Source organism: Bufo gargarizans, chromosome 4, assembly GCF_014858855.1.
Source record: "Bufo gargarizans isolate SCDJY-AF-19 chromosome 4, ASM1485885v1, whole genome shotgun sequence".
In the NCBI taxonomy this organism is placed as follows: domain Eukaryota; kingdom Metazoa; phylum Chordata; class Amphibia; order Anura; family Bufonidae; genus Bufo; species Bufo gargarizans.
The window spans coordinates 30,614,425-30,642,106 of record NC_058083.1 but is presented as its reverse complement, the minus strand read 5'-3'; the positions used below and the strand labels follow the sequence as shown (position 1 = coordinate 30,642,106).

The 27,682-nt window shown below is 46.3% G+C and overlaps 2 protein-coding genes across 2 annotated transcripts in view; one reads left to right on the top strand and one right to left on the bottom strand.

The window, feature by feature from the left end:
• Positions 1 to 964: 964 nt before the first annotated feature.
• Positions 965 to 4,642, top strand: OST4 (oligosaccharyltransferase complex subunit 4, non-catalytic). The gene is made up of 3 exons (XM_044290013.1): positions 965 to 998; positions 3,772 to 3,896; positions 4,500 to 4,642. Exon 2 carries the CDS (start codon positions 3,773 to 3,775, stop codon positions 3,884 to 3,886), a length of 114 nt encoding a protein of 37 aa, XP_044145948.1. The 5' UTR covers positions 965 to 998; position 3,772; the 3' UTR covers positions 3,887 to 3,896; positions 4,500 to 4,642.
• A 2,874-nt stretch (positions 4,643 to 7,516) lies between these two features.
• Positions 7,517 to 27,682, bottom strand: part of AGBL5 (AGBL carboxypeptidase 5) — a 43,832-nt gene continuing 23,666 nt past the window's right edge. Inside the window, 9 exon segments of the mRNA XM_044290012.1 lie at positions 7,517 to 7,998; positions 8,121 to 8,221; positions 8,464 to 8,627; positions 10,044 to 10,090; positions 10,360 to 10,487; positions 10,998 to 11,192; positions 25,368 to 25,543; positions 26,881 to 26,969; positions 26,971 to 27,072. Coding sequence (XP_044145947.1) covers positions 7,921 to 7,998; positions 8,121 to 8,221; positions 8,464 to 8,627; positions 10,044 to 10,090; positions 10,360 to 10,487; positions 10,998 to 11,192; positions 25,368 to 25,543; positions 26,881 to 26,969; positions 26,971 to 27,072 — 1,080 coding nt within the window. The 3' untranslated portion in view covers positions 7,517 to 7,920.

Here is a 27,682-nt window from a genome sequence, read left to right as displayed (position 1 = left end):
GGCTGGATGTTATATACCTGTAGTAATGGTAGACTGCACGGTCGGGGGCAGGATGTTATACACCTGTGGTAATGGTAGACTACATGCCTAGAGGCTGGATGTTATATACCTGTAGTAATGGTAGACTGCACGGTCGGGGATGGACATTATACACCTGTAGTAATGGTAGACTGCACGGTCGGGGGCTGGATGTTATACACCTGTAGTAATGGTAGACTCCACGGTCGGGGGCTGGATGTAATAGACCCTTGTTAATAGCACTGAATTAAACCGAAGTAGAGTCGAAAAGTAAACTCTGTAAAATATACAATATATCATACAGAGCACTGCAACAAATGACCAGGAGATGGCGCTCTGATATTTAGAGTCAATGCACTGTATAACACAGTGCAGTACTACAGCTGACCAGCAGAAGGCACTGATGGCGCAGTACGCTGCTCTACCACTGGAGCCCATAAGATAGCGCGCGTCACATACACCCTGGAGCATGCGCAGTTTAAACAGTGAGGGTTGGGCTGTGGCGTTGTAAGATGGCGCCGAGTATGATCGGTGTTCCGTGAAAAGTTGGTACCTGTAAAAAGTTGGCACCCTCGTCACTTCCGGTCCTGACGTCAGGTTGAAATGAAGGCGTGTTGGCGCCTGCGCAGAAGCAACATGGGTACCATGATTTAACATGTAGCGGCTGTGAACGCGCAGAGGGAGGGAGGGAACGGCCCACCGCGCATGCGCGATATCAACTTCCAGCACAATGGAGCCGAGGGAGGGAGGTTTGGCCGCAATATAAACTTTGGTTTATAGGACCTGAGGGAGGGGGGCGTGGTTTGGCCGCTCTGTGATTGGTCATTCGGGGTACCAGTGCACATTATGCCTAGGAGCCGGGGGAGGGGGCGGGTCCTGTGTGAGCATATACCGGAAGTTCCGGACGGCAACCGGAAGCGGGTGTTGAGCCGGTGACGTGTCTGTAGATCAGGAGTCTGAGCCGTGGGAACCACTGACAGGTACCGGGGGTTGTGTGTGTAATAGTGTCTGCACGTGTGGCCCCCACTGCTGCGGACAGCGGGGCCCCTGACAGAGCATAATGGGGATTTCTAAAGCTACTGTGTGTACGAGGCGATGGAGCGGAGCTGTGTGTGCGGAGGGTACAGGGGGGGGGAGCGGAGCTGTGTGTGTGCGGAGGGTACAGGGGGGGGGGGAGCGGAGCTGTGTGTGCGGAGGGTACAGGGGGGGGGGGAGCGGAGCTGTGTGTGCGGAGGGTACAGGGGGGGGGTGCGGAGGGTACAGGGGGGGGGGGTGCGGAGGGTACAGGGGGGGGGGGAGCGGAGCTGTGTGTGCGGAGGGTACGGGGGGGGGAGCGGAGCTGTGTGTGCGGAGGGTACAGGGGGGGGAGTGGAGCTGTGTGTGTGTGCGGAGGGTACAGGGGGGGGAGTGGAGCTGTGTGTGTGTGCGGAGGGTACGGGGGGAGCGGAGCTGTGTGTGCGGAGGGTACGGGGGGAGCGGAGCTGTGTGTGCGGAGGGTACAGGGGGGGAGCGGAGCTGTGTGTGTGTGCGGAGGGTACAGGGGAGCGGAGCTGTGTGTGCGGAGGGTACAGGGGGGGGAGTGGAGCTGTGTGTGTGCGGAGGGTACAGGGGGAGCTGTGTGTGTGCGGAGGGTACAGGGGGAGCTGTGTGTGTGCGGAGGGTACAGGGGGAGCTGTGTGTGTGCGGAGGGTACAGGGGGAGCGGAGCTGGTGTGTGCGGAGGGTACAGGGGGAGCGGAGCTGTGTGTGTGCGGAGGGTACAGGGGGAGCGGAGCTGTGTGTGTGTGCGGAGGGTACAGGGGGAGCGGAGCTCTGTGTGTGTGCGGAGGGTACAGGGGGAGCGGAGCTGTGTGTGTGTGCGGAGGGTACAGGGGGAGCGGAGCTGTGTGTGTGTGTGGAGGGTACAGGGGGAGCGGAGCTGTGTGTGCGGAGGGTACAGGGGGAGCGGAGCTGTGTGTGCGGAGGGTACAGGGGGAGCGGAGCTGTGTGTGTGCGGAGGGTACAGGGGGAGCGGAGCTGTGTGTGTGCGGAGGGTACAGGGGGGGAGCGGAGCTGTGTGTGCGGAGGGTACAGGGGGGGAGCGGAGCTGTGTGTGCGGAGGGTACAGGGGGGGGAGCGGAGCTGTGTGTGCGTAGGGTACAGGGGGGGGAGCGGAGCTGTGTGTGCGGAGGGTACAGGGGGGGAGCGGAGCTGTGTGTGCGGAGGGTACAGGGGGGGAGCGGAGCTGTGTGTGCGGAGGCAGGATACAGGTTTAAATAAAAATTAAAAAATACTGGGCACTCTCACTTATGTAGAACCATACAATTTATTTCAGTACATATAATCATAAACGCACAATATCAATAATATAATAAAATAGATAATAGATAAAAACTCCTAAAATCACTAAGTAAAAAAATGGATCCAAAAAATGAGGGATAGTCAGTCCATATGCATCAGACTGGTAGTGGGCGATAATTGGTAATTATAGATGGGATTTGTAGTGTCCTGTACGATATATAGTCCCACTCTTTTGGAGAAAAGTCACGATGCTACAGTCTGTAGAGATTCACTTAAGTGAGTATGTTTGCGGCGTCCCGCTTGTACTCACTGTGCAGTGTAGTCTTTTGTAGATCATCGGCTTGTAATCCAGAAGTTGCTCCTGTCCGCTCCTGTCGCCACCGGATACTGCTGTAGCTTGCTTGCCCGTGTCTGGTCCTTTGGCTGCCGCTCCGTGATGTCTAAGAGCCGGCAGACAATAGGGCTTGTATTCGCTCTCCCCACGTCGGATAAACTGCGCCACGATACTTTGTAGCCTCGTGTGTTGCGCTGGTAGCTGCCGATGTATCAGGGATTTTAGTGAAGCACAGGATCCTCGGTTGGTCCGAAATAGCAGCACAGCGTTTTTGAAGTTCCAGTACGACTTGCTTTGGGATTACTATGGGGGTCTCTTCACCAAACGCGTTTCGGGGTACTTGCCCCTTCCTCAGTGGTCACCACTGAGCCCTACAAGCCCTATTGCCTGCCGGCTCTTAGACATCACGGAGCGGCAGCCAAAGGACCAGACACGGGCAAGCAAGCTACAGCAGTATCCGGTGGCGACAGGAGCGGACAGGAGCGACTTCTGGATTACAAGCCGACGATCTACAAAAGACTACACTGCACAGTGAGTACAAGCGGGACGCCGCAAACATACTCACTTAAGTGAATCTCTACAGACTGTAGCATCGTGACTTTTCTCCAAAAGAGTGGGACTATATATCGTACAGGACACTACAAATCCCATCTATAATTACCAATTATCGCCCACTACCAGTCTGATGCATATGGACTGACTATCCCTCATTTTTTGGATCCATTTTTTTACTTAGTGATTTTAGGAGTTTTTATCTATTATCTATTTTATTATATTATTGATATTGTGCGTTTATGATTATATGTACTGAAATAAATTGTATGGTTCTACATAAGTGAGAGTGCCCAGTATTTTTTAATTTTTATTTATTTCTTACTAGAGGAAGGACGGATCCTCTTTACTGTGAGCACCTCCTCCATATTTTTCTTCAGTCCTGTGCGTCTCACAACCCTTTTGTTCAGGATACAGGTTTAGTAGAGTCATGTGGAGGCCGGGTACAGGCGGAACAGAATGTTGTGTTTGGAGGGTACAGGTATCTCATCAGGTTTTGTCTGCAATGACCTCAGCTCTGGATGTGACTGGAGTGGGAGTCTCCTCTGCAGTTGTGGTTCATGGATGGTGACGTGTCTCCCCCTGCAGGATGATCACTGACGTGCAGCTGGCGATCTTCGCTAACATGCTGGGGGTGTCGCTCTTCCTCCTGGTCGTCCTCTATCATTACGTCGCAGTCAATAATCCTAAGAAGCAGGAGTGAGGCGCTGGCGGTGAGTGGGGGAGGGGCTTATTGCTGTCACAATGTGGGGGGGGGGGGTCACCTGTCAGCGATGTGGTTGGGCTTCTTTCCCTCGCTGGGTGCTCCTCTACACGTGGTTCTTCTGTTCCAGCGTGTTCTGCAGCTTCTCCCCTCAGGGGTCCTCCAGCTATGGGACATGTTTATCTGTGGGCAGCAGCGCGTTACCAGTTGAAAAGCTCGTACTTGCCCGCTGCGGTCCCCATCAGTGGTTTCCTGGTCCTCGTCATGTAAGTCAATGGACAGACGGAGTCATGTGCGCTGCTGCAGCCATTTACTGGCCTCAGTGGTGAAGTCTCCAAGCGGCTTGTGACCGGGGAGGGAGTATAGACCTACAGTTAAAAATGTCCCAAAGCTGGAAATTCCCTTTTAAGGGGAGGCACATACTTCTTAATAAAGGGGTTGTCTGTGATATTACTCCCATGATAGATTGTGTGTGTGTGGGGGGGGGGGGTGTTCACATAAATAACGTGTAATAGACATCAGAATCTGTAGGGGGCATCCCTGGGGCAGGTCTTCATTTGGGGGCAACATGGCCACTAATGGCTCCTAACGTCCCGGTCTCTTATCTCCTCAGGTCGGATGTTCCAGCAGTGACCCTGCGCCTGAAGGCCTCACATTCCCTCTTCTATAATGTACAGATATTTTATAGCTTTCGTGTTTACTTATGAATGTGGATGAATAAAGGATGTGGATGTCGAATCCACGAAGGAGCAGCCACTACTGTGATTGTATTGGGGGAGGGGGGGGCGCGTGGGAAGGAGCAGCCACTACTGTGATTGTATTGGCGAAAGGAGCAGCCACTACTGCTGTGATTGTAGGGGGGGGGGGGGGGTTGTCATAGAATGCTGTGCTAAACAAAACCTAAGGAGGTTGATGCCATGAGCCCAGGCACTGCCAGAATGTGAAATATTTGGGCCAGGTGTGACCTGCAATCCTGCAATTTCTCAAGGGTGGTCATCGCTGTGGGTCCAGGTGTGAACACGTGGCTCATCCATGTAGAAAGGACAATATTGGGGATGTGCAGTAGATGTCATACCGCAGGGCCTGGTGACCAGCAATATAAATGGCACAGGCTAGGTTGGGGGGGTTCTCGTATAGATTTTGTATTGGGCAGAGAAGCTTCACATTTACTCACCATAGGAGTAACCCCAACCATAGTGGATACTTCATTAAATGGGTTTTATGAGATTTGATACTCGGATACTCATCAGTATCTGATTCGTGGGGGCTGATCCAGGACCCCTGCCAATCTGTTGTTTGAGAAGGCACCGGTCAGCACCGTGTAGTGTCTGTGCTCGGCTCTAGTGAAGTGAATGGGTCTGAGCACGATTTCAAGCATAGCCACTATACAATGTACGGCACTGTGATAAGGTTGCAGCGTTCACAGGAGCGCTGGTGCCTTCTCTAAATAGCTGAGGAGGGGGGGGGGGTCCAGAGGATAGCTCATCAGTATAAAAATCTTAGAAGACCCCTTAAATTTACAGGCACTAGATGGTGCTGTATTCTGTGAGATGAGGAGGGTTTCTGACCCATGTGGTCTATAGCAGTGTTTCCCAACCAGTGTGCCTCCAGCTGTTGCAAAACTACAACTCCCAGCATGCCCGCACAGCCAAAGGCATGTCCGGGTATGCTGGGAGTTGTAGTTTTGAAACAGCTGGAGGCACACTGGTTGGGAAACACTGGTCTATAGGACCTGGTTTCTGTCCTGTGTGCAGAGTATACGACAACTATTGGTGGACATGCAGCTCGGAGACAGTGTTTTGACCAGGACTTGTCCCAAGTGGTCAGGGGCAGTCCTAGGTCCACCAGGAAGATCAGATGTCCTCGCCTCTTCATGATGCTTGGATGAGGCAGCTCATGGATATGTAGAAGTCCCCCTTTGTGGCAAAATCACATAATGTGAGATTGGATTATGTCTTCTGAACATCCGTTGTCCAATAGCCTGAGCATTCTTTCCTGACACATTAGGGTATGTTCACACTTGTGTTGTTGGATTCCGTCAGGCAGTTCCGTTGCCGGATCCGGCAAACTGATACCATTTGTAGACTGATGCGGATCCGTCTCCCAAGTGCATTGTAATACCGGCTCCGGCTCACCAGTTGTCATCCGGATAAACGGATCTGGTATTTATCTTTTTTACATTTTTAAAAGGTCTGCGCAGACCGCAAAACTGGATCCATTTTTCGGAAACACTTGGGGCCGGATCCGGCATTAATGCATTTCAATAGAAAATATTGCCGGATCTGCCAAGTGTTCCGGAATTTTGGACGGAGAAAACACTGCAACATGCTGCTGTATTTTCTCCGTCCCAAAAAAAAAAAAAATGTACAGTGACTGATCTAAAGACATCCTGACCGGATCGCTCTCCATTCAGAATGCATTAGAATAAAACTGAGCATTTTTTTTTCCAGTATTGAGCCCCTAGGACGGAACTCAATGCCGGAAAAGTTTAACGCAAGTGTGAAAGTACCCTTAGACTAGCTCTACACGACGACATTTGTCATAATAGTCTATGGCAGTGATGGCTAACCTTGGCACTTCAGCTGTGGTGAAACTACGACTCCCAGCATGCTCCATTTATTGCTATAGAGTTCTGAGAGCAACCAAGCAAGGGGGGCATCTTGGGAGTTGTAGTTTTACCACAGCTGGAGTGCCAAGGATAGCCATCACTGGTCCACGGTGTCGCACTGTGACTGCAACACAACAGTCGCAAAAAATCCATTCAAGATGGATTTTTCTGCGACAGTGGCAGCATGTCACATTGCCACACCATAGACTATTAAAAAAAAAAAATGTTGCGCGACACATGGCGTGTAGACCTAGCCTTAGACATTAAAGTGTGTGGTCAGCTCTAGTGTACGGTCCCACGACCAGGATAAGTGGTGAGATTTCAGACAAAAATCAACAAATTCCACTTAATGGTTGAAACCTGCAAATAGTCCTCCTGCCATTCCACAATGTATAAACTCCAAGTAGCTGGATCCTGAGGTTGCATATTATATTCCATATCATGGCACCAAAACACAGTCTTCCCGCGGAGATCAGGGCAGGACTGCGGTGGCATGGACAGGGGCCCTGAAGATACTGTGGGCCATTTTTTTTTTTTTTTACAGGTCAGTAACAGAATGAGTCACCTGGTAGACAGAATAGCGCCCCTTCTTTTCTACGGTCATGCCTGGTATCTTAGCTCAGTCCCTTTCAAGTGAACACCAGGTCAAGGACAAAGACTGATAATCTTTTGGAAGGAAACCGTTAATTTCTCCTGCTACCCAACATCTGACTCGCTGATCACAATTTGGGCAACTCTCTTATTTCAGCAGATAATGCTCCATGCAGAAATAGAAGAACCTACAACTGGGTCGGCAGAAGAACATGATGGCGGTTACCCAACCTCATCTCCCTCCTATCAGTTCCGACCTCATAGGCAACTGCATGTGTGGAAGCAGCTGCGCAGCAAGGACATATGATGTAATCAGAACATATTATGGGGGGTGCATCCTTTTTCCATCTTCAAGAATGGCTGCTGAGAGACCTATAACTACCTCTCCCTCATCATCCTGGATTCCCCAGACTTGTCGAAGACATCACGTAGCAGATAAATACAGATCTTTATTAGAGTTCACCAGCAGAAGCGGAGACAAGAGATTGTCTTTTTATAGCAATTAAAATCACATAGAAACTTCTGGATATCAAAGTTCATAAGAACAATTAAAAAAAAATCTGAGGACAAGACCACAGAACAGGAGCCCTCCCAAACCTAGAAAATGTCACTGAGTACAAACCAGGGTGTGAAAGGGGTGGCCGGACCACCAGCGCCATAACCATGATCACACAAGTGCAAATAAGAGTACGGGACCGGACAGCACAGTCAGTGGTGATAACAGAGAACACACAAAATAAAACCAGGGGTGGGCATAAAAACACAGGTTCTTGGTCCAGTCTCACAGAACATAGCACCATGACGTACATCTGCTCATTGGCAGAAGAGGGGTTCCTCAGCCCTCCGCACAGAAGGACAGGACATTCCGAAAGGGGGAAAGGTGAGCGCTCTCCGGGGAGACAGACGGGAAACTCTGCAGAAAAGCACAAATAGATTAGGTTACACATGAGCCAAGACCAGCTGGAAGGCTATACACGAACTCCAAGCAGCAGAACTGCCGTCCGCTACTTAAACAGGAGGACATTGGACTGTTACCTGCTCCTTGGTTTGGTCACACGCATATAAGGGTTCATCTGTCTTAGACTTGAGAAGCGGCACCGAGCACACAGTCAGACTGGATGTTACCGCAGCCAAATCTGCAAAAAGTAACAGAGAAATCTGAATATTAGCATTGCTGGCAGGAAGCGGCGCCCACCCACAGCATAATAAGAACATGTGCATGATCCTGCTCCAGCGCGTTTCACATAATCTTAGCACAAAACCTGCAGTGTCCTGGAACCCAGCACATTTAAGAAACCTGTTACTCGAGAAAAGCATCTGAGTGCACAGAGGTCACATACTGTTACACCACTCGCTAGAATAGCGGCTAGGCTCTCACCTGTGAGGGTGCAGTGCTTCAACGCCTGCTCAGAGGTATATTTCCAGATTCTGAGAATAGGAGAATCCCGCTCATTGGTAACATGACGGAGGCTCTGAGAGTGCAGGAGAGGACCCCTCCTCACTGGGATCCGGCTGGGACGAACACCCAAGCTTTCCAGAGACCTGTCAGTGAGAAGAACAATATAAAGGAAGGTAGGTACATGGAAGAGCCCAAGTCACACAGGAACCACAAGCATGAGAGAAGAGGAGCACAAGTCGCACACGAACCATGAGCACAACAGAAGAGAAGCACAAGTCACACAGGACCAAGAACATGACAGAGGAAGAGAACAAGTCACACAGGACCAAGAACATGACAGAGGAAGAGAACAAGTCACACAGGACCAAGAACATGACAGAGGAAGAGAACAAGTCACACAGGAACCATGAGCACAACAGAAGAGGAGCCCATGTCACACAGGAACCATGAGCACAACAGAAGAGGAGCACAAGTCACACAGGACCAAGAACATGACAGAGGAAGAGAACAAGTCACACAGGACCAAGAACATGACAGAGGAAGAGAACAAGTCACACAGGAACCATGAGCACAACAGAAGACGAGCCCATGTCACACAGGAACCATGAGCACAACAGAAGAGGAGCCCATGTCACACAGGAACCATGAGCACAACAGAAGAGGAGCACTTGTCACACAGGACCAAGAACATGACAGAGGAAGAGAACAAGTCACACAGGAACCATGAGCACAACAGAAGAGGAGCCCATGTCACACAGGAACCATGAGCACAACAGAAGAAGAGCCCATGTAACACAGGAACCATGAGCACAACAGAAGAGAAGGACCAGTCACACAGGACCAAGAACATGACAGAGGAAGAGAACCAGTCACACACGGACTCCTCTTCTGTTGTGCTCATGGTTCGTGTGTGACTGGTTCTCTTCCTCTGTCATGTTCTTGGTCCTGTGTGACTGGTCCTTCTCTTCTGTTGTGCTCATGGTTCCTGTGTGACATGGACTCCTCTTCTGTTGTGCTCATGGTTCATGTCACACAGGAACCATGAGCACAACAGAAGAGGAGCACAAGTCACAGGAACCATGAGCACAACAGAAGAGGAGTTCATGTCACACAGGAACCATGAGCACAACAGAAGAGGAGCACTTGTCACACAGGAACCATGAGCACAACAGAAGAGGAGTCCATGTCACACAGGAACCATGAGCACAACAGAAGAGGAGCCCATGTCACACACAAACCATGAGCACAACAGAAGAGGAGCCCATGTCACACAGGAACCATGAGCACAACAGAAGAGGAGCACTTGTCACACAGGAACCATGAGCACAACAGAAGAAGAGCACTTGTCACACACGAACCATGAGCACAACAGAAGAGGAGTCCATGTCACACAGGAACCATTAGCACGACAAAGAAGAAGCCCTAGAGGTAGAGTCCAGGTCACACAGAAACCATGAGCATGATGGAAGAGCACAAGTCACACAGGACCAAGAAGCAGATAATTGTCGTATCTATAAGTATTATGATGGACAGGCTAGGGCTGGAGAGTATATAATTACCTGGAATATTCTGCACTGTAATGGCTGTTGCTTCTTTTTTGCAAATTCTAAAACAAACATAAGAATGTTAAACAAGTAGCTTTACAATTCCTGGGCTCCATAGCACCTTCCTTCATTAATAAATGATGTACTAACTAATTACGTATCAGCATTCTATGCATTGTGAAATTCCCCTTAAAGCGCTATATCAATTTACCAAGTTTCCTAACGTAGAGTAACTGAGTAGCTCAACCACCAGGATGTGCCGTCTAGTGGTGGATTTGAGTCATTATTGATCCTTTTCATGCTCGGCATCTCTGCTTCTCGCTCTTTGTACCTGTATCAGGGGGATCTCTGTGTTGGGCCAGATCAGTGGTTTACTGGAATCTCCCTCCTGCTGACTCTTCTTGACTGCTGCTGGACTCTTAGTCTTGTTAGCTGAAGTCAAGTTGCTGAATCCACTGCCTGGTGAAAAAGAAGACATCAACAAAAGACGTCACAGAGCTTGCTATGGTGGTGGACGCAGACCAACAATCATGTTTATGAAAATAAAATAATAACGTTTGCTTCTAGGTAAGGGGAACCCTTCCTTCATCAATGTCAGTGTTATTCCACAGGCTATCCTATAAGTATCTGAAAGATGCAGGTCCCACCCATTTCTAGAATGGACCATCTCCAGCCTGTCTGGCCTGGATACAGCAGACAGAGGTGGTCAGGACTATAGAAAGAGCAGAACTTGCTGTGCCGAGTCATGAATTAGGACTACAGTGCGTCAGCTTTCAATGCGGGAGCTTTGCTGAAACGGGGCACAAAGGGACATGTCCCAACTTCCACCCACCTGATTATACCTGAATACTCTCTCATTGTGTTAATGTTATGAACGGGTCTATATATGTGATACATGCGGCATCTGACGTCACTCCCTCAGGCCAAGCTCACAAATGACACTGAATACTAAGGGTCGGAGACACTGACCTGACATGCTGAGTGACACCGGGAGGGTGCAGGGTGGCTTCTGATGGACCAAAGGACGCGGGCTTCCCCGACTGATAAGCGCTGACAAGTGAGGACTCTGTGTGCTGGGGATCTGGTGGCTCCTGGTCGGACTGTGGACAGTGGCCCGCAGAAGTGACTGGTGGTGCTGCCGCCGCTTCTCCTGAGCTTTGGTGTCTGTAAAAAGCGAACATCGCACTGATCACAAAAAACACAGGGTCATCACTAAGGACACGCAGGTAGTGACTGGTGAGTGAGTAATGGCATCAGTGATGGGTTCATGACCCTTTGCTCAAAAAGACAACCATGTAACAATCAAGGGACCCCATAACAAAACTTGCCATGGGGCCAAACTACACTATGAATCACCTTTAGCAACAAGTTCAGGAAATGAAGAGTGTCACTGTAGAGAGATAAGGCAGGAGAGTCTGCGGACCCAGGTCTAACTACCATCTCTATAACCTTTATTTATTAAACCTCCATTGAACTGGCATCACCCTAGGATGGGTCATAGTCATCGCAGCCATATGTCTAGTACAGAAGAAATGGAGCAGACCGGACACAAACTGTTACCTGTACAGGTAGGTAAACATCCCGGTCACACTGAACTGTGATCACATGACCAGGTGTCCCGATTGCAGATTCAGGAACATTCTAACATATAGCAGCGGTGGAGCAGGAGGTAATGTCAGAGACAACAAAAACATCTACGTATACGTATCCTTCATCACTAATGTAAACTCTATGGGGCTGATGCACTTTGGAGAAGGGACTTATCAGGAAAATGCACTCGAAAAAAAATTGACTCTGTATGTAACAGGGCCACCAAATCCCTGCCTGCTACATAATGTCTCCTGGATTTATGGCTCTTGCACCTTTTCTCCCCCCTTTGTCTTGCTCGTTTCTTATCATTTTTTCCAATATGTTGTACAATTTTCTGCCATCACGACTGGTAAGATCCCAAGAAGATAAATACACAAATAGTAGACAGCAGTGGTTGGTGCCATCTTACTTTTTGTCTCAGTATTTGTGTTTCATCTAAATCACAAGGCGGCATATTATCGGACCATTTCTAAAGGCGCCACATTCATAGGCATGCGTTTTTTGTCTGGCCAAAAGCCTGCATTTATTCTGGAATCCAACAGGATCCCATTATAGTCAATGTGGATCTGGCGATACATGGTCATATCCCGCTATGTCCGATACAGTAAACTCAGATAGCCAGATCCTCATGTGAACCTAGCCTAATAGTGATCCGTTATTCAGCATCTTGTGTCGGTAAGCCTGCAATCACTTATTAGTTCTACATGGAGAATGGTCCTCACTTGCTATGTGTAGAGTAGTTTTCGAAGGAAGACCTTAAGAAGATAAAGATGGTCAATGTAAAGGCCCCAAGTGTCCAGTACTTTGACTATAAAGAGATTTCCCACCAATAACACTGCCTGCCTATATATTTAATAACTGGCAATCTGTTAAAGGGGTTTCTAAGATGAGGATACTGGTGGCCTATCCTCTAGGTAGGTTATCAATATTTGATTGGTAGGTGTCCAAATCTCAGCACAGCAACTGATTAGCTGCTTGTAAGGGCCAAGAGTCGGCCGCTCACCAACCTGATATTAATGGCCGTTAACAGCCTGATCTAAAGATCAAAAAAAAAAAATCTTTAGAAGACACGACTGAGATCTCAGCTCTGTACTGATGAAAGGGGCGAGATGCATTCAGGTTTTTTCTCACCATAACAGTGCAACCGGTAACATAGCACTGTGCTGGAAACTGCCATATGCCCCATTCACATCAACGTGAAGTAACGCCAGGAAATTATGCGGCTTCTAGAAGAACACAAAGGGATGGCTGAAGGTGTTCCTTTGTTCTTGTTCCAATTTATATACTCTGCATTAAAACCCCTTTCAAGGCATATATGACTGTAGATGCTTAGACTTGATCTTACGACTGATGAGAAGCATTGTCCTAATGATGGAGAATGAACCACAGAAAATTGCAAGACAGATTCATTTAGGCTACAGTAAAGCCTAACTAGTGGTAGGTGCACACCAGGGGCGTAGCTAGAAATGACTGGGCCCCATAGCAAAAAAATGTTATGGGCCCCCCTCCCGGATCTCCCACCCCCACATACCTCTCAGACCCCCACCTCTTCCAGAGCTCCCACCCAAACACCCTTCCAGGACCTCCCACCCCAACATCCCCACACCCCTCCTAGACCTCCCACCGCCAGTCCCCAGATATAATGGTCCAGACATCAAGTGTCCTGCTCCCCCCTCTTGCCTATATAATGGTCCAGACCTCCAGGTTCATGCTTCCCCCTACTCCCCATATATTATGGTCCAGACCTCCAGGATCCTGCTTCCCCCTACTCCCCATATATAATGGTCCAGACCTCCAGTGTCCTGTTCCCCCCTATATAATGGTCCAGACCTCCAGGATCCTGCTCCCCCCTTCTCCTTTAATATAATGGTCCAGACCTCCAGGGTCCTGATCCCCCCTTCTCCTTAAATATAATGGTCCAGACCTCCAGGGTCCTGCTCCCCCTCCTCCCCAGATATAATGGTCCAGAGCTCCAGTGTCCTGTTCCCCCCTATATAATGGTCCAGACCAGACCTCCAGGGTCCTGCTCTCCCCTTCTCCTTAAATGTACTGGTCCAGACCTCCAGGGTCCTGCTCCCCCCTTCTCCTTAAATGTACTGATCCAGACCTCCAGGGTCCTGCTCCCCCCTTCTCCTTAAATGTACTGTTCCAGACCTCCGGGGTCCTGCTCCCCCCTTCTCCTTAAATGTACTGGTCCAGACCTCCAGGGTCCTGCTCCCCCCTTCTTCTTAAATGTACTGGTCCAGACCTCCAGGGTCCTGCTCCCCCCTTCTCCTTAAATGTACTGGTCCAGACCTCCAGTGTCCTGTTCCCCCCTATATAATGGTCCAGACCTCCAGGGTCCTGCTCCCCCCTTCTCCTTAAATGTACTGGTCCAGACCTCCAGGGTGCTGCTCCCCCCTCCTCCCCAGATATAATGGTGCAGGACTCCAAAGTAAGTTTTACCAGTCCCAGAGTCAGCCAGCCCTCACCTCACAGCCACTTGAACGTCTGCGCGCCCACACTCCAGCAGCGCTGCCAGGCCCAGCAGCACGCAGCTTCGCTGTACGCTCCGCCTCCTCCACTTCTGGCCAGTTGGAATGCCGCCCAGACTGGGAGCGGGACCACTCCATCTCCTCATTGCAGGTATGCCTCTCTGCCTCCGGCCGCGCCCTATCGCACCGCCCACAGCCTGCAGGCCCTGCAGATAGCGCTTTCTCTGTCTGTCCTGGAGGGGCCTGCGACCCCTGTAGCTACGCCACATGAATTTAAAAAAATATATAATCCTCAGCCGGTGGCCCGGGCCCCCAGTGGCATAGGGCCCCATAGCCATTGCTATGGCTGCTATGGTGATCCCTACACCCATGGTGCACACCAAGGGGATCATTTATTAAGACCTTTGGCGTATCCACCACCGCTTCTAAATGTAAGACAGCTTCTTTGTTGTCTTATATTTAGACCAGTTTCTATGACTAAACCAGGCGTAGAAAATGGTAAATGAGACGTGCCTGCCGGCCCACTTTTTTTTAGGCCTGGCGTGAGTGGGGAAAAGTCGCAGATTGCAGCGCAAAAGACCTTTGCGCCAATATACACCAGAAATACGCCTAATATAGGCCTAATTCTGGTTAGTAAATGACCCCCTATGTTTTTAAATACTGTTGGGATTGAGGATGTCACCCACTCTACAGGTAAACATTCCTGTTCTGGAACTCACTTCCTCTACTCTTTCCTCTTGGGTCTTTTGTTCTTATTTTCCTAGCTCATCATCTTCCGTTTAAATAGGACAGAATAGACTCTTGTTGTCCATCTATCCCTTATAAGACCTGGATCAGTTATGCTCTGTCTGCCTCCTCGGGAATATTCAATGGAGTCCATGAAGGAAAACTACATTTTTTGGATGGTTAACGGACAGTTTTAATGAAGTCAAGTCCTCCTTTAAAGCCTCTAAAAAAAGAAACCCAAAAAATGCATGATGTCTTATTTTCTCTCATGGGACAAGACTGTTAATCTTGCACCTTATTATCCTGCTGATTCCAGTGACTGGAAAATATATATTCAGGAAGTAGATTTACAGTAGATGTAGAGAAGATTCTTTAAGACAGTAAACACAGACTTATTTTTCCCACAAAGTGATACCTTCTCATCTTGTGGTGGATAAAATAATGCAGAAAAAAAATGGAACAAGACAGATAAGAGGTCATTTCGAACCCATCTATCTATATGTTGGAATGGAAGGTCTCTAAGAACTGGGACGCTCCTCCCAATGTTGATTTGGCTGTGGCTAAGCTTTACACAAAATCAGTGTTTCCTTCAGATTTTTCATCCTTCCTTAGAAACCCAATGGAGGATAGCTAACACTTCCCTGCAGAGATCCTTCACCACACCATGTAAAGCTTTTCTTGCGATTATTACAGTGACAGGAACCTTGAGAATTTGGCTTAGCCAGATTTAAGATGACACTGCAGCGGGCACCTCCACAGAAGAACTGCTTATTCCCATCTATAACTTAGGCTTCTGGCTTCCTAAGCAATTTTTTTTTTTCCTGGATACTCTGTCTATCCTTCAGGTCCATGATGCTCTGTAACTCATCTCATAGTAAAAGCTGGCCAAAACGCTAGAACCGCCTCTAAAGATAATTTTATTTCCCACTCCATTTGGCTAGGTCATTTATTTGTAGATTACTAAATGTCTACGAACAAACCATTGGGTTCTAGAGGGAATAAGAGATACTCCATCAAGAGATACAGAAGACATTTTTGTGCACTTGAGAAAGAGAACAAGTTCAGTAGATGTAATCATGCCTTAACTTCCTAAAATAAGTCCTCTACCTCAAACCCTAAGAGTGAATTGTGATGCCAGGTGTCAAGTGCTCCCAGTCTGAGCCACATTACAGCAGTTTTTTTTCCCCCAGCATGGCATGTTTCTGCTCTCCTAGACAAATTTCCAGAAAATATTGCTCTTAAATGGTTACTCAATAGCCATAAAAGGAATGTATTATATATCTATGTTTTGTCAATTCCAAGCCACATTATAGATTTTTGTCCTGAATTCAGAAGTTCAGGATGGAGACCCTATGGTCTGTGGTTGCTCTGACACAAGAGGGAGATTTCACTGTAAAATATAAATCAGAAAGAGGTCTATCCAAAAAGTTACAAAAACTCCCAAGACTGGAACTAGTCAAAAAAAGGGCAAATTTGTCATCTGCAATTCAGGACCCTTCTAGTCAGCCTACTATCTGCCCCTAGAGTTTTCACAAAAAGACTGGTAGACTGGCAGTCTACCAGTTTAAGCCAGTCTCCAAGAAAATACTTGTGGATCAGTTTTCTTCAGTGTCACAGGGTTTTTAATAAAACTACCAGAAAATCGGATCTTTCTCCAGTAACCTTCTTGAAGCTACTTGGGTTTCTTCTGGATTCAAGGGCAATGAAGCTTCCCCCATCAGAGAGGGTACTTCTGATAAACTTGTCCATCAGACACTTGATACAGAACCCTCTGATACCAATCGGATCCCTGATGAGGACATTGGAGTTTCTAATCTCCTCCGAACAGGTGATTTTGAGGGTAAAAATCAATCTTGAGCCTTTGTGATCCTTTCTCAAGGCATTTCTCCCATCTAGATCAGCAAGTTTTGCTTCTGCTGCAGACAAGACAGGCCTTGAGGTGATGGTGGAAAGTCACTTACCCTCCACAGTCAAATGAAGGGAACTTCAGATGCCTCAGCCTTCTTTAGGGGATGGTTCTGAAAGACCAGTGGGTTCAGGGAGTCCCAAGAAGAGAAGTCCTTGAACATTTGAGAGCTAATAGAGGTGAGACAAGGCTTTCTTACTTTCAAGATGTCCTCTTCAATTCCCACATCATGATCCAGTTCAAGTCTCATTTCCGTTTTTAACCTTAAGAAATAAGGTGGGGCAAGGAGTACCCTCCTGGAATGCAGTGTACCCTGATCATGGAGTGCCCAACTTCTCTGCAATACACATAAGTTTAGTTTTTTAAAGAGGGGGCGATCCTCCCTTGAAACATGCTGTGTGTTAATAAAGATATAGCGTGCACAATACTCCGCTTCAAGAATTATTGCACCTGAGCCAGTGACACAAAGGAGGTCCTACATTTTTTCATACTTGCCTACCAGTACACATAAGAGGTATAGATAATTCAGTCACAGATCTCCAGAACAGACAGTGACTCTTTCCAGAAGAATGGGAGTTGAATCCACAGGTTTTCCAAGCCATTTACAGGAAGTTAGACCAACCTAAAATGTATCTGATTGCGACCTGGAAGAATGTCAAGTTGAAAACCATCTGTTGTCTCTTCAAGACAGATTGGACAATGGCCCTAAATCAATTCTACCTGTATATGAGGGGAAACCTGCTGTACATATGTCTTCCGATCATTCACAAGAGTCCTCAAAATGATCAAACTGGACGGGGCAGATGCGATAGTCTTCATCGTCTTTTGTCCCAGGAGGGCATGGTTTGCAGACATATTAGATCTATCGAAGGTAGAACATTGGAAATTACCTATTATCTACCTGAACATAGTTTCCCCTCCATCTGATGGCTTGGATATTGAGAGGGCAAGATTAGCTAATCAGGTTTTGCCAAAGCCAGATGTATCCATTATTCTGACCATCCACTAACAAAGTATATCACAGAATATGGAGAATCTTCAGTGAATAAGACCTCAGTACTTCTGATGTATTATTCCTTCGCAAACTTGAAAGTCAATACTACGTGTTCATTTTGGAGCTGTGAATGCCCTTTTAGATTTCAAGTTCTCTCAGTCTAATCTTGTTAGAAGATTCTTTAAGGGCCTAAGACCGTAAAGACGAAACATCCATTCCCCTACTCCTATCTGGTATAGTGCTCTGGTTCTTCCCCCTTTGAACTTCTAGATCAGGTTCATTCCAGATACTTATCTCAGGAGACTGTTCTGCTGGTTATAGGTGGTCTACAAAGAGTAGGTAAGCTCCAAACTCTGTGTTACTATCTGAGAATCAGAACTGTTCCTGTATTTTTTTTTACCAAGGTGCACTCAGAACCAAAAAAAGAACCAGGAGGATATTCTACCAGAGTATTTTCTCAACCCTCTTAATGGAGAGGAAGAAAGATGTTAAAAGGGTGGTAGGTATTTAACTTCAATGAAGCAAAAAATGTAGATACTCTGCCCCAGTGAGAGTCAATGCCCATATAACCACATCTACGGCTACATTTACTAGATTTGCAGACGTTTCCTTTTCAGTGCTGCCAGGCCAATTCCTTGGCTTCTGCAAAGACCTTTGTGGACCATTACAGGCTGGGCATTACAAAGGGAATTTGTGTTTGTTACAGAAGGCGGTGTTCACCCCCCTTCAACAAATTCTTCAGTTTAAGTCCTCAGGTGATGTTGAGGACAATGAAGAACAGAGAATTCACTTACCTGAAATTTCCTTTCCCTCAAGTCCAAAGCAGCACTGTAACCCGCTCTAATAAATCCTTATACAGTTTATTTTACTTGGATATTTTACCATTTGCATTGGTTGAGGTATGACCTTTTAACCCTTTCTACCCCAGAGGTTTTTTAGTTTTTGCGTTTTGCGCTCCCTGCCTTCCCAGAGCCATAACTTTTTTATTTGTCTGTTCACATAGCCATACGAGGGCTTGTTTTTGCAGGACAAGTTGTACTTTCCAACGCCACGTTTTAATATTGCATATGATGTAGTGGGAAGCAGGAAATAATAAAATTCCACCACCATTTTTTTTATATATATTTTTTTTTTATTTGCGACGGTTGATGTGCGATAAAACTGACCAGTTACTTTCATTCAACAGGTCAGTGTGATGATACCTGATTAAAATTATTTAAAAAAAAGTGGAGGGGGGGGTTCTTTTATTTTTTCGTTGCCACATTTTGACCCCTATAACTTTTTGGTAATTAGGTGTACGGAACTGTATGGGGGGGCTCTTTCTTTGCGGCTCGATCTGAACTTTTCATTGATACCATTCTGGGGTGTGTATGACTTTTTGATCACTTTTTATAAAAAAAAAATTGTAGAAAATGAAGCGACCAAAAACGGGCGAATCGTCCATTTTGCTGTTAGCCATATGGGGAATACATATTTATATTTTTATACTATGGGCGTTTTCGCCCATAGTTTTTTATTTTGGGAAAAGGGGGTGATCTGAATGATGTTTTATTTTTAAAACTTTTTTTTTAACACTTTTTTATAGCTCCCATAAGAAACTATAACAAGAAATCATTAGATTGCTATTCTCATAGACTCCAATGCACTTGCATTGGAGTCTATGAGAAAATCGCTAGTTTCCTATGGAGCGCTATTACAGCCAAGGGCTCCATAGGAAATACTATGCAGCAGCCTCCTGTCATTCACAAAAACAGGGCTGCTGCACACACGCTCCGGCTCCTCCGATCGCCGCATGGGGCAGCTGTAGCATCACCGAAGAGCACGCTTCCAGTGTTTCATGCTCTCAGATGCAGTGGTCAGGATTGACCACTGCATCTGAGGTGTTAAATGTCCGCAATCGGCATTACTGCCGGTTGCGGACATTAGCCATGGGTGTCTGCTATAAGAAACAGCAGGCCACCCGCTGCTATCGCATCCCCCTCCACTCAGGAGCGGGCTACATCTTTAAAGACCCGGCCAGCACTGTACTATTAGGCCGCTGGTTGGAAAAGGGTTAATTGCTGCTTGTGTATTGTCTGTCATTTTTGAAGAAGTTGAATAATTAACCTAGGTGCTACCTCAGACTCGAGAAAAATGTAATTTCAGGTAAGCAAATGTAATTGTTTGGGGTCCGATTAAACTAAACAGGAGATTGAATAATGGCCCCATAGAAGGAATCTTCACAAACGTACACAAGATTCAGAACAGAAAAAGAAGTCTTGAGGTTTGAAGCAACCTGTAGCTCGGGTAAATCCAGAGACTCAAGATTATCAGGGTCAGAATCAATCCTCTAAAACAAAATAGGAGTTTGAAGAGCCATCATTTCATCTTCTGCAGTTGTGGAGACAACATACAAATCATAGGTCCTCCAACACTATCCTCCATTATACACTGATGAGCAAAAGGCTAACAATGTTTTGAACTTTTGACTTTCAGGCTCCATTGCTCACCATCCACTACAGCTTTGAACGTGAGACTCCCATCATCATCTTAGCGATCTTGTACATAAATGACACTTACAACGATTTAGCATATGATTAGTTCTGCAGATTCTTGTCATGTAACTGCATTGTTACTGTTTTTGCTCCTGGTGGTGAAACTATCTTTTTCTTCTTGTATACTACAAATTACAACTGGTTCTCACATTCCCTAATAGCTCAGTGTGTTATTAGGTTGACTCCCAAGCAAAAGGTCACTGGTTGGAATCCAAGAGCAGCCATGAAGATTCCCCAAGAAAACAGAAACAGCATCATCCATAGCGGTATCTCAGCCAAGAAAATTGCCAAAATGCATCATGTGCGCCATGACAATTGGAAGAATACTAAATGAAGTCCGTCCATCCGTTCCAAAGTCAAGAGGTGGAGGTCCAGGCAAAATATCAGAGCCAACAAGTTGGCTCATCACAAGGTCTATCAGTTCTGGAGTGACAAACACGGCAGTGGAGGCGGCTCGTATGCTTCATAATAGGGAGATCACGGTCGTTTGTGCAAATCACATTACAATGGTGGCCTGAAAATAAGGTGAAAAAGCCTGAGCTTGCAAAAATAAAAAGTAGGAACAGTGGACAGTAGAAGATTGGAAACGGGTGATTTTGAGCGATGAGATGAAAGTCAATAGACTGGGCTCTGATAGGTGCAAATAGGTCTGGAAGAAACAAGGGAAAAGGGGCTAACGTATCGAGAAATTGAAGGAACTGTCAAGTTTGGTGGAGAAAGCCGGATGATATGGGATGTTTCCCAAAGGCGTTGGATACTTGAACAGGATGGATGGTGGTCTCAATCCTGAGCTATATACGAGTATCCTATAATACGAGTTACGTCATACACTCGAGTACTATGGGTATGAAAAGGACAACATAGTGTTCCAGCAGGAGAACGACCCGAAGCATACGTCGAGATTGGTGAAGAAATGGTTCAATGAAGCAGAAGTGTTGGATTGGCCCCTAGACCTCAACCCAGAAGAACGCTTGTTGGTAGAGTTGACAAAAAAAAAAAAAAAGTGTATTTGTACCAGTATGCACCAACATTGGGAATGTGCAGAAGAAACCTGGGAACAGATTTCAGTCAAGACATGCTTGAATCTGATTGAGAGCATGCCCAGAAGGATTCAGGCAGTGTTGAAAGCCAAAAAGGTGGATTTACTAAATAATAAAAAAAAAAATTAGGAGCAAAACAGTAGCAATGCAGTTACATGACAAGAATCTGCATAACTAATCATATGCTAAATAGTCGCAAGTCCAATTTATGTATGAGCAAGCCGAGATGATTGTCTATAAAATGATGGTGGTCTCACGTCCAAAGCTGTAGTGGATTGTGAGATATGGAGCCTGAAAGTCAAAAAGTTCAAAACATTGTTACCATTTTGCTCGTCAGTGTATGTAATAAGTTAGAGACAGCACTAAGACGCGGGGTTACTACTCAATATCATCACATTCCTGAATACATGATTCGAGATTTCCAGAGCTGTTGCCAAAGACGACTTTCTGGTCATTGCAGTTTCATGTGGCCTTTAATGTTCAGGTCCACACAATGTTGTAATTTTTTTAACAGCATTTTGTGCTCCAGAGCTCATCTTCCTATTATAACGGGGAAGTTGCAAACCGTAGGAAGTCATTTTGCAGTAGTGTTCTGGTCATATAGACTGCACTGCTCTCGACACAGCCTTCAATCTTGAGCATGGCACAAGCATAACCAGGTCACGGTGGCTTCTCTGCCTTTGGATTAGCATTCAGCACGTTGTAGAAGAATGACATCTATTGTTATTTGGCATTTACAAAAGGCCATACATTTAATGCACCAAAGTCATAAGACCCAACCTCAGCAGATACCCTGCACCGTATTCTATTCACCAGTCTTTCCTTTTGAAAGTAATTTGCACAATAGTCACATAAGTGTTGCATGTATTCTCATCTGCTTTTGGAGGAACAGTTTTGATAGTTTTCTTACTGGGAGCCTCCCTTGACGGAGAAGTAACTTTAAGCCTTTGCAGAATGTTTTCCTTCAACAAATCTTGAATACGCCTTCCAAATTCATGAATCCCTGCAAAGTTTCCACACACCCAGTGCCGATGACAGAAGAGGAGCGCCAAAACATCACAGAGCCTCCATCACGCTTTTCAGGATGAGGTTCTTTTCCAAGAGAGCTTACTTTTATGTTAACAGAGTTGATGGGATTTATTAAGAACTTCTGCTTCATCTCCCCAAAAGGACATTCTGCTTGAGCGACTGGCTTTTGATTGGAAACTCCAGTCAGGTCTATTTTATAGGGCTCCACCTGGGTTTGGACCTCACTTGAATTTGCCCTCCTCTCACCATAGATACAAAACCTGTGCGATTCACCCCTCCATACTGCTGTGTCTTCTGTACACTCTCCGCACATTCAATCCACAGTTATCCTCACCATCCCCTTTATATATTTATATCGATCTAATCTATCTATGCCTAAACAATTATGTTCTAAATGAGAATAGTGTCTACCAAACACACCTCTGGGGGGGGGGGGGTTATCTTCTGAGATCAAACGGATGTGGCAAGTTGCAATTTAAAAACCTAGTTGTTCCCCTGAACATCTGCCGTCATCAAGCAGGGGTAGAGTTATACCACCCAACTGCCCAGTTTTATGCGGTATTTTCCTGCAAACAGACTGGAAAGTGGACATTCCTGGAAGAGTTTGCAAAGGTTCCTCTTGGATGGAGGTGCAAATATAGTAGAGCAGAAAGAGAAGACAGCAGCAAGAAGTGTGCCGTCAGATCTATGCAAGAACCAGGAGTAGCAGCATAGCCAGCTATGTATAACAGGTTGCACAGCCTCTACAGGAAAAAAATAAATATAATAATTATTGGTAAGAATTTTTTAATTGAAGACTAATTAGAAAGATCCTTTGTTTTGCATTTAAGAAGAGAATAAACAATTTAAATTTGGTGTAAAAGAGATCCATAGCCTTAAGGCATGGCTATGTTCATTCAAGACAATGTGTTGTCAGGTCCTTCAGAGCGAGAGACACTCTTTGTAAATGCTCTCCAATCAGGTCAAGAGATGAGGCTCCTGAACAAAGGATTCCATTCCATTAAACTTTTATACCCATATTGGCAACAGCGACCATAGGAATCTCAAGGTGTTTGGAGAGTTTCATCCATGGACTACGACTGATCTTCTTAATCACTTCCTCCGACAACTCTCAACTCTCGCAACAAAAAGCAGCAGTGTGCAGGTTGCTCTCGACATAAAAAGGGGAATGAGAGGTAATAAGAGTCTATCCATATCCCTCTGACCCACAGCATGGCGCTGACAGCAGATCAGAGACACTTGATATAGTAGCAGCACAGGAAAACTAACGTCTCTCTAAGGGGTGTATGAGTGTGACATAAGTAGGAACATAGCTGATCAAAAGTTGTTTTGCATTATGTGCATGAAAATTGATGTGAGAATATTTAACTTCAAGTTCTCTTTTTTGGTTACCCGGGGACACCAGTAAGGAGTAAAGTGATGTTTTAGAGGCGCTTTACAGTTTTCTTTGGAACATAAATTTCTTTAATGGGAGGTACCGCAAAGGGGACGGACAGCACCCCACTGACTAAGTTTTTTATTCCATGACTGCAGAGTTAAAGGGATTCTGTCACCAGCGACCCCCCGATCAAACAGTTTGCATAGACACATGACTGAAATTATACTTTTTCTTAATATGCAAATTGGGCCTCTGGTGTAATATGGGCATCAGCATTGCTCTTGTTGCACCCAAGCTCCTCTCATTTCTGTGGTCAGTCCCTGTTTGATTGCTTTCATTACCAGGGCCAGGAAGGGAGAGGCTGACCATTGTTGGGTGGGTGCTTCATTGTACCAAAGGCTCAATTTGCATATTAAGAAAAAGTACCAGAACTCGGGAACGGAGCTTCGGATCAACAAATTAAAAACCGCGTTTTAATCAGGTGAAGCACAGCTATGTGTCGTGATTGGGGAAGGGGTGCTGGTGACAGATCCTCTTTAGCATGCCATTATCCTAGGAGTTTATATCTATGAGTTGTGATGGATTGATGATGATTTGTGGAGAAGCACATTGGACATGTTGCCTTATGCACAAAGTGATGACACGGGAGGTACTTCTACAGAGGCGACACAGAGGCAGCAAGGATCATCAGCCTGAGCTCATTTATTACTGATGGTTAAATTGAATACAGACAATGTCACAGACAACAGTGATTACATTACACACAGTAACTGCCCCTTCTATGACCCACGTCTGCCCACCTGGTTAGGTGCACTCCAGCAGATAACACAGGGCTAGAGACTCTGACAACGACATATGACGACACACAGACGGGTCACGCTCGTTCACTATTACCTCAACAATGCCCATTATATGCCGGGCACAATATACGACAAGTGCGAATCCCAGAGAAGATAAATAAGGACACTTCACAATGGAAAGGAAAAGCACCAAAACAAAAGCATCAAAAATTCATTCAAGTATGTCAGGAAAGAACAAAAGGCTGCAAGCGGGAAAAGAACAGCGTCAGGTACAGGCTGGAGCCGCCGTATAAGACATGGACGTGAAAAAGTTCCATGTCGGAGTCCTGATTAAAAAGAAGGCAATGCGATATTACTCAGCGATACACTCCCTCTGCTGGTCAAGTCTGTAACGAATGTCTTCTACAGAGCCAAGATGTGGGGGAAGCGCCACGCATTGACCAGATCATGGACTGTCAGAACATAGAATACACATTCCTGTATATAAGTAAACACCCGGTATATAGGACAGCTGCCCGCAACAAGCAATGTCAAAGGAAAGAACTGGAGTCATGCCGGAGGAAGTCAAGAAGACAAGGGTTGGACTGAGAATCTTCACCTGGTGCAACTCTCATGATGCAGCTTTTGTTAGAGATCTCTCAGGTAATGTAGAGTTCATTGTGCTCCTACGAGACATAGCTTGGGTGTGTTTAAGAGGACTTAACGTGACCTTTGCATATTAAAGAATCACACACATGATCACTAAAAGATCCTGACAAATGGAAGGTTACAACACTGGGAGGTCTTCACCTCTGCTCGGACCAACAACGCCAGATGTACCCTAAGGGGGTGAGGACAGGATGCCAGCAGTGTGCAGAGCTCAGCTTACCTCGCACTGGACCCAGGAGTCTGTGAGCTCCTCCCTTCGGGGGGCTCTGGCCACAGATGAAGGTGAAACTGGCGGAGGGTCTGGTCTGGGGAGAGTTCTGTTGGCTACTGCTGCTGCTGGTGCCATTGCTGAAGCTCCGTGCTCTGCTGAGATTATTCTCTGAGGATGAAGCAAAACTGGAAAAAAATAATAATAATAAATTCAACAAGTGGGATCATAAACAGCCAGAAATACAAAACTATTATATTTTTTTTTAACAAACGATAAGGCTTCTTTCACATACACTACTAAGGGTATAAAAGAAGAAAATCTAATGACATGGCCTCCTTGTTCACCTGATCTGAACCCCATTGAGAACCTGTGGTCCATCATCAAATGTGAGATTTACAAGGAGGGAAAACAGTCCACCTCTCTGAACAGTGTCTGGGAGGCTGTGGTTGCTGCTGCACGCAATGTTGATGGTGAACAGATCAAAACACTGACAGAATCCATGGATGGCAGGCTTTTGAGTGTCCTTGCAAAGAAAGGTGGCTATATTGGTCACTGATTTGTTTTTGTTTTGTTTTTGAATGTCAGAAATGTATATTTGTGAATGTTGAGATGTTATATTGGTTTCACTGGTAAAAATAAATAATTGAAATGGGTATATATTAGTTTTTTGTTAAGTTGCCTAATAATTATGCACAGTAATAGTCACCTGCACACACAGATATCCCCCTAAAATAGCTAAAACTAAAAACAATCTAAAAACTACTAACAAAAATATTCAGCTTTGATATTAATGAGTTTTTTGGGTTCATTGAGAACGTGGTTGTTGTTCAATAATAAAATTAATCCTCAAAAATACAACTTGCCTAATAATTCTGCACTCCCTGTATGTGTTTTGGCATTCCTGGTTTTGAGATCCAGCAGGAGATCCGTTTAATGTCCATGCATTCTGAATGGAAAGAGATGCATTCAGGATGTATCCGGATGCCTTCAGTTCCGTCAGCATTCCGTTTTGTGACCGGACACAAAAGCACTGCAAGCTGCGGTTTTGTGTCCGGTCATCGAAACGGAAGAAAACCTGATCAGTCACTAAAAACAACGCAAGTCAATGGTTTTAAAAAAAAAAAAAAAGGGGGGGGGGATCCGTCACCCATTGACTTTTCAATGTCTTTAGTGACAGATCCAGTTAGTTCCATTTTGATTTAACACGGAAGGTTCTGATGGAAAGATGCATACTGATGATGTATAAAACAAAACGGAACCGGTTTGCTTAGGTTTTGAGATCCTCTGCTGGATCGCAAAACCTGAAACCAAAACGCATATGTGAAAGTAGCCTAAAGCAAAAGTGAGGGCATCACCCACAATCTAGGGCCCTCAATCTAGGGCCTCCACCAATCACACATTCATGGCTGTCCACAAGTACAACCCATTAATGTCATTTGAGCCCCCTGTTTACATGGCCTAGGACAGGAGATATCAGAAGTAAACACCCACATTGTGTAAGTCGTTTGACAATCGGACATACCTGCTTGCCTTAGGAGGAGTCTTAGTGCCCTTCTTTCTGGAGCCTCCAAGAGCGGCTCCTTTGGTATTACGGACATGTTTCAGCATCCACTGCCCGCAGGTTGGAGAGGCTGCTGTACTCCGACATGATGAGCCGAGGCCAGGGGTTACACTCCGCCATATCCAGAGCTGCGATGGCAATGGCTCTGCCAACCTGGCAGACACAGAGAAGGTGCAATTAGTGATCGGTAAGTACTCAAGACCAGGCAGGATTTATGATGTCCCTCAATGACATAGATCAGGAACACAAAAACTATATCCTCCCAAAATAACCTGTCAGGAAAATAGCTTGGCCCGTCCCAGGGTGGGAGCCAAAGACTTAATCTGGACATACACATGCTCGGCTCAGCCTTCTCGAAAGATATCCAACATTGGGCCACAGAAGGCCCTCATACACATTAGATGATTGACCAATCCAACCGAAACGTGTCCGGACAGATATTTCCCATCAGGCTACACTCTGCTGATACCCACAGTCCAAGCATATTACACTGCAGCATATGGTATGAACATTAGTACTGTACGGCACAGCGGAGCATGCTCTCTAAAGGGAGGGTCAGCATTGTGGTGTAACTTTCTGCATCTCAAAGCCAAAAGAACAAGCTAAGGTGTGTCAGAGGTGCTGACGAGACAGGCCTCATCACCAAGGCAAGGAGACCACACAACATTCCTGCTGGCCTGCTCAAATAACAACCGTTATGCCACCAGACAATGACCTGGCGGCTGCGATGCCCACAGACGGCAGGTGGGCAGAGGTTAGGTTC

What these genes read in the sequence shown, in the direction of transcription:
- OST4 (XM_044290013.1), top strand. Translation starts at nt 3,773, where the DNA reads ATGATCACTGACGTGCAGCTGGCGATCTTCGCTAACATGCTGGGGGTG.